Here is a 7,607-nt window from a genome sequence, read left to right as displayed (position 1 = left end):
ACTTGTACCCATGTATTAATTTATTGGGGAAACTTGATATAGGTCCAATTTTTTTAGCCATAGGAATAGTCCAATTTATTAGAATAAGTCCAATTCCTTAAATCTTATTATTTTATTATCAATAATTATCTCTTAAATGATAAGATTTATTATAAAAATCAAATTTCTTCCCAATTATCTCTTTGATTATTTATTGTTTTTCGTTCTTTCTTGTTCTTTATCCCGTTTTAAACCCCATTTATAGATTTTCTTTTTTATTTTTATAATCAACCTATATCACAGGTTAATTATATTTATCTACCTATATGACAGATTCTTTTTTATAATCAAGTAAGATTCATGTGTCTTGCTTGTAGATATATTATGTTTTTTCTACCTTTTAGTTAAGTTTCATATCTTACTTATAGGTATGATATACATTCAGATATTTGTTACTTGAGTTAGGGTAGAATGATTTTCAGATAGATTTATGTCAATATATTATTTTTTTGTTATAAGATATTAATTATATTTTTTGGGGTTGAAAATTCATAATATTAGAAGATTTTAATTGATTTTTAATATTTTTAGAAAATATAAAATGAGTATTTATATACATATAATTGGGTAATTGGACTCACTCCTAAAAACCATCTATGTTTTTGGACCTGGATCTAAAAGCCCCTAATTTCTTTGTGCGCCCATATTTTTTAAAATTTCATTTGTACTCATAATTTTTTATCTTTTATTTGTACCCTAATTTATTTATAATGTACCCATTCTTCTTTATTAATGTACCATTTGTTATATGTGAAATGTATCAATTTTTTTTTTTTTGGTAAAACGTATCAATTTTTTTAACACTATAGAAACATTCTTTTGCCATTTATTATTTCTTATTGTTACATAGTTTTATCCATTTATTCAATCAAAATGTTTGAAATTTTTTTGTTGTAGCCGTTTCTAATAGTATTATAATGAGGGATTTTAAATTTATAGGATTATAAATCTCATAAAATATCAAACAATTAATGTCAAAACTATAAAAATATAAGGGAACTGTTATTAGCACTCCAAAAATCTCATTTGGCACTCCAAACTTTCTATAATTAGAAAGAAAAATACACTTGTGAGGAGTGTAGAATGAGATTTTTGGAGTGCTAATAACAATTCTCAAATATAAATACTAATAGTAAAATAATGAGGTGTACAAAGTCAATGGACTTTGATCAAACTTTCATTACAATTAAGGTTTTAGTCAAAGAATGTTAGGAATTAGGGACCGCATCCAAACTATCCATTTACAAAATTTGATTAAGATGCTTTGATCAATTGTCAACTCAGCATTTTTCTATTTATTTTATATATCTCTACTAATTAATAAAAAACTCATTGTCAACTAAAATCCTATGAAATTACCAGTTTAGCCATCTAATTAAAACAAAACATAAATAAGAAATATGGTGCAGAAATGTAATTTCACACAACCAAATTTTGTTGTTTTTTTTTTCAAAGCCTCACCTACATGTAATCCTAACATATCTCTAATTAAAAAAAATTAAAAAAAAAATCCTTCTCACTCCCACATTCTCTATCACTCTCTTCCTCTCTCCTTCTATGTCATATCCTGGCCCGAGACGGATCACTTCCCGGGCCCACTCCACCATCGTAGCACGATATTGTCCACTTTGGACTCCGACCACGCCCTCACGGTTTTGTTTCTGGGAACTCACACGAGAACTTCCCTCCACCATAGCACGATATTGTCCGCTTTGGGCTTACCATTCCCTCATGATTTTGTTTTTGGGAACTCACGAGCAACTTCCTAGTGGGTCACCCTTCATGGGATTACTCTAGCCTCCTTCTCGCTTAACTTCGAAGTTCTCATGGAACCCGAAGCCAGTGAGCTCCCAAAAGGCCTCGTGCTATGTAGGGATGGGAATATACATTTAAGGATCACTCCCCTGGGCGATGTGGGATGTCACAATCTATTTCAAAAACAAAAATAAAAAATTTTCTCACACACTTTGTGTGTGCGCCCATATATACGCTAGTATCCACTTAAGTTAGCTAACAACTAATTTTCTACAATCTAGAAATTTTTAATTTGTGGTTTTATTAAATTAATTTAATTAATTCTTCATTATAACTAAAAAAGTAACTTTTATTTCTGTTATTATATTTAATTATTCTCTACCTTCATTAAAAAAGGTTATTAATAAGTCATTAATACTTTCATAAAAATGTATTTAAAACCTACGTTTAGACTCTCAATGTACTAAGAAACAAAATGTATCAGAAATCCAAATATACCATAAAACCAAATGTACTTATATTATAGGTAATCAAACGTACCTCTAAATAAAATTGTAAAAAAAAAAAAAAAAAAAAAGTGTTATTAGCACTCCAAAAATCTTATTCTACACTCCTCATAAGTGTATTTTTCTTTCCAAATATAGAAAGTTTGGAGTATAGAATGAGATTTTTAGAATGCCAATAACAATTTTCAAAAGAAAAAAATGTAAAAGAATGTTTAATCAAATTTGAGGTGCTTATATCAAAACGCCCCTTATTTATATATGACAGTCGGTACAATGTTATTACAGTATATAACCAAGTTCATGTACCTACTGCGTACCATGAGACCAAAAAAAAAGGCCCACAGGAAAGAAAGGAAAGGAACAGCAGAAAGAAATTAACGAAGCTTCCAAGTGCACACTAGCCCTCCAAGTATACCTAGCCTATCTACATTCTACAGTCATAAACTTGGGACGATGGATCAACAGCCAGCTGAACCACTGGTCTCAGCTCATCCCAGTTTCCATTAGTAAAGAAATCGCCGTCGCTCGGGTTCCTAAAGCTTGAATAAGTTGTTGCAAAATGAGTTGGGTCATAGATAGGGTCCAACTCCCCTCCAAGCCAGTGATTTGTTTCGTCAACTTGTTCATCCACATGAATTGGTTTTGATCTTTCAATGCGTTGAAAGACCGAATCTTCGAGACCGACGTGTAGCTCACTGCAGTAGATCCCAGATTCGAAGCTGCATGTTTTAGAACTTGAATCGGTAGGGTTTTGTCTGGTCGTGGATTCTTTGAAGTCTGGTGTGTACTTTTTATAAGATGGGATTCGTTTGAAAATTCGGCAGAGTGTCCAGACCTCCTGCAAATCATATTCACGTAATTGTACGTTGTAATTAGTTTTGGACCACTTTCTATGCATGAGAAGACAGTACTAATTAAAGAAAAAGGCAACTTAAGGATACGCAACTCCAAGTATGATGCAAAATTGCATAATAGAACATCAAAACCAAAGGACAGTATACTTCTAGGGGAGCGCAGCAACTGATATTCCAATTTTTTTTTCAATCTCAGCTGAAGTGGGAATTTCATATATTTACAATCAGTAAGCAACTATCTTATCATGGGTCATGATATATAATTGATGTTTGTATTTGGACTTCCACTTCACAAAGGTACATATAATCTGTGTTTATATAGAAAATATATTGATAAGTTAATTTATATAGCATGAACGCGTATATATGCGGTGTATGACATACTAAACAATGTCCAAATTCGAATGATTGGATGCTCATCAAATAAGGATTAAGAGATTGAACAATATTCAATTAGAATGATTTTATTACAGGGATGATCTTCAAAAAAAAACTAAGAGATTGAACGATTCCGATTATAAACTTTTTACGATGAAGATGCATTATTTGCAAGTGGAGGATTTCCCCCAAGGGTAATGCAAATACTATGCTTTCCCTACATTTATAGGATAATAATTCTAACTACACTAGCCATCAACATGTAGTGGCGAATGTACATTCAGACTGGAAGTGGCCATCTCCCCCCAACCTACATACATGTGGCTCTATGTAATTGGCTTACAAAATACTAAACTTTCACATAAGAGTAAATTGTAGAAATGATTCCTCAACTTTAATCAAATTGAAGCAATAGTCCCTCAACTAAAAATTCATTACCATTCGTTTCTCAACTCATCAAAACATCTAGCTATGACCATTTTCTTCAATTTCGTCAAAATGAGTTATTTTGGAAGGACTATTGCTACAATTGGGTTAGAGTTCAGAGACCAATGCTCCAATTGTGTTAAAGTTGGGGGATCATTTCTCTAGTTGGGTTAAAATTGAGAGACTATTGATACAATTTTTCTTATTTAATTTTCCATATTTGCCGCTTGATTTAGCCTAATGTGTATGAAAGGTGACTCATTTTGACGGAAGTTCTAACGGAGTTGATGAAAAGGACCATAGTTGCACGTTTTGATGAGTTGAGGGACCAATGGTAATGAATTTTTAGTTGAGGAACCATTTGCTCCAATTGGGTTAAAGTTGAGAGACATTGTTACAATTTACTCTTCACGTAATTATACTAAAAATGGTTAAATAAAAGTGTTATTAGACTCCCCAAATTCTTTAATCCAACTCGACTATTGTCAACATGGCATGAAAATTAACACATAGATTGGGTTCTCAAATAATTATAAAAAGCATAAGAATTATAAGAAACTTACAGCTTCTTCTTGTGTAACGTCGACTTTGGCCTTTAGGAACTTGGCATTTTTGCCATGGCCATTAGGAGGAAGGCGAAACTCATTCATCATCCAATCAGTTTTGGTGCCTTTGCCAGCACTCCCACGGTAGTAGACTAATGATTTCTTGAGGCCAATGCACTCGAGGGGATCTTTAACTGAATTTATAGGCTTGTCAATCCCAGTGGCTTTCCAAAATCCAGAACCAGTGACTCTGTTAGGTCTTACACTGTTCCTATATTTTCTTCCTCTTCTGCAAAAGAAGTAGCACTCATTGTCCCCCACGCTGCTAGCTTCTTCATTGTTACCGGAAAAGGAGATTCATTAAGTCAATGGACGAAATGCATGTTTACGCTTGACGCTTGAGTACTAGTGTTGTGTGTGTGTGTGTGTGTTGGTATATAAAGGCAGAGGTGAATGATTTTTCATTTTGACATGATTAAAAGAGGACTGTACATGAAATAAATTTATTCCTTTTAATTAATCCTAACATTCTAAGAAGAATTAGAATTGATAAGTTTTCTTAATGAATAGTGGGACACAACTTTTTATAACTTTGAGCATATGATAAAAGAGTAATGTTATTCTCACCATATTTTTATATCATATTTCTATACCATCTTAGATGACATCTGATGTGGACAACCACATCATTTGAAAAATTTGCAAAACCCAAGGAAAGGAAGGAGAAAGACTCCTCGCATATCATAATCATCATTTAATTAACTAATTTTTCTTAATTATTAGTTTATTAAATAATGAACTAAATTTAAAAATATAATTAATTCAAATGATGTCGTTGTCCACATCAAATGTCACTTAAGGTGGTATGAAAACATGGTATGAATAACATTACTCATGATAGAGGCACAAAACTTTTTAGATTGAGAAGTTTCCTTAATCATAACCAAGATTTTTCATATAGCCTTGAGCATTTTATTGCGATCTCCAAGTGTTTGTATTAATTAGTATCTGGCGTCATGCTTTATAGGCGACTCACACAACATAAATATTTCTCCGCATAAGAATGATAACCAGTTTTAAAAATCCTACTCTCCTAATTACTATAAGCTAATTAAGCTAGTTCAATCTCATACTAACCTTGAAAGAACGCATCACTAGTTTACTTTGGAATTTAACCTGAACCCTAGACCTATAATTTTAAATATTCCGTACGTAGTTCTTATATTAATTTCTGTATCGCTTATATATACTAGTTGTATATAGGTATTAGTTTTCAAAATATTTTAGTATAGTAAGATGCCAAGATATATATACCATCAGTAAACATGTGAACTAATTAACTCAAATTAATTAACTAAACATCTGGAGCCTTGAGGGGTCTTACTTGGGAGATCCCAAGGATCATATTTGTAGATATCAATCTGTTTGATGAGTTCCATACGAATGGCTCTCTTCTCCACCTTCCTCTTTAGATAAAACCCAACAAGCTCCTCATCTGTTGGATAAAATCTAAACCCTGGAAGCATCACTTCCTCTTCATCCTCAACCTTTTCTGATGAATATCTCACCGCCTTTGTCACCTCCATATCTCTCTCTCTCTCTCTCTCTCTCTCTCTCTCTCTCTCTCTCTCTCTCTCACACACACACAATTCTATTATTTTTCTCTGCGCTTAGCTCTCTCTCTCTCTCTCTCTCTCTCACAATTCTATTATTTTTCTCTGCGCTTAGCTAGTTATATATAGAACAATAATTGTTTTTTTTTTTTCAGCCCACACAAATTTTAAATAATGAAATCCAAGAATATTATAATTATAATGTCTCAAGCGGTCATTGCCATGGTCAAGTCATCATATGCTGATTCGTAAAAGAGGTCTTGGAAGGAAGTAGCTTTGCTGGCCCGTATGTAACTCTGTCCACACATGCATATAGGGTTTCGATTGAGCTCCACCTTTCCAGCCTTTGACCCTAAGTACAACTTTATCTTTGTTTCTTTTAGTCAAGTCTTACGTACTGATTATGTGTGACTAATTGTGTGTTTGCGGAACAAAGTGAAGACGGGATTCATTACTAGTAACTCATGAATAAAAGAAAAGACTTTCATGAAATCGATTCACTGCACTACAAGCTATTGGAACGTCTTATTAATGTATCTTAAAATATAAGATTGTTTTCACCGATTCACTAAACTGCACTTTATCGTAATTTCTTAAACTATTAATTTATCTTAAAGTATAACATTCTCTTCTCATAATCTTATATTAATTATTAATGACGTCACGATGCAAAGAACACGCTACATCTACATCCTCCTCCATCAGTAAGCTTGAAAAGGTTAATACATCATGATAAGTAAAGAAACATGTGATGTACGATATTTTGAAATTTGGTAGTATGGATGATATAGCAATAGTATAAAGTCCACCTGCGTGGGCATCACCTTTGACTAAATAGGCCACGTACCTTTCCTCTTGCATTGGGACCATTAATTAGATCTAACCAGAAGCTTGGTGAAAGACTAATTATTGATGAGAGGAGACATTTAAAAATCTACCATATATATCTATTTCTTCTAGAATTTATATTGACCCATTTTAATGCATCAAAGAGAATTATTTATAGAGTAATTTTAGGAGGATTAAATTTATAGATAAAATTTTATAAACTAAATAACATAGAAGTTGAGATTGAATTGTTATTTAAGTATTGATTAAAGTGTTTATTTCTTATTGGTGATATGTTATTTAGTTTGTAAATTTTATCTACAAATTTGATATCTTTAGCATTACCTTTATTTATGTGCCCTCCTATACAGCTCAGGCCGTTGTCAAGTTAGACACATTTGGACGATATAATTATGTTTCTTTCATCTTAATGTTAATTTTCTAAATACATATAATAAATTTTTTAAACCAACAAGTCACGACATTCGTTTTGAGCTCATAATACGCTGTTCTCTTTTTATGATGACAGGGTTTGAGGTTGTATGTGAAAGTAACTATGGAGTTGTTATTATTCATACTTTTTATCACTAAATAAACTTCGCGATTTCCCCATCTTAAGGAATAATACTTGGCTACTCAAAGAAGAGTATGAATTCTTACTCA

At 32.3% G+C, this 7,607-nt stretch overlaps 1 protein-coding gene across 1 annotated transcript; it reads right to left on the bottom strand.

Moving 5' to 3' along the window:
• Positions 1–2,511: 2,511 nt before the first annotated feature.
• LOC137741151 (transcription factor JUNGBRUNNEN 1) lies at positions 2,512–6,171 on the bottom strand. Its single transcript, XM_068480954.2, has 3 exons — positions 5,888–6,171; positions 4,522–4,835; positions 2,512–3,138 (listed from the first exon to the last, which is right to left on the bottom strand). The coding sequence occupies exons 1-3, from the start codon at positions 6,087–6,089 to the stop codon at positions 2,725–2,727; spliced, it is 930 nt and encodes a 309-aa protein (XP_068337055.1). The 5' UTR covers positions 6,090–6,171; the 3' UTR covers positions 2,512–2,724.
• Positions 6,172–7,607: the final 1,436 nt, after the last annotated feature.

The sequence above is a fragment of the Pyrus communis genome, chromosome 9 (assembly GCF_041283825.1).
Source record: "Pyrus communis isolate YQ-2024b chromosome 9, ASM4128382v1, whole genome shotgun sequence".
Taxonomy (NCBI): Eukaryota; Viridiplantae; Streptophyta; class Magnoliopsida; order Rosales; family Rosaceae; genus Pyrus; species Pyrus communis.
This window is presented reverse-complemented; position numbering and strand designations above follow the sequence as displayed.

What these genes read in the sequence shown, in the direction of transcription:
- LOC137741151 (XM_068480954.2), bottom strand. Translation starts at nt 6,089, where the DNA reads ATGGAGGTGACAAAGGCGGTGAGATATTCATCAGAAAAGGTTGAGGAT. An exon ending in TGATCCTTGGGATCTCCCAA is followed by an intron (nt 4,836 to 5,887) that starts GTAAGACCCCTC and finishes GTAACAATGAAG; the next exon opens with AAGCTAGCAGCGTGGGGGAC. An exon ending in ACGTTACACAAGAAGAAGCT is followed by an intron (nt 3,139 to 4,521) that starts GTAAGTTTCTTA and finishes TATGATTTGCAG; the next exon opens with GAGGTCTGGACACTCTGCCG.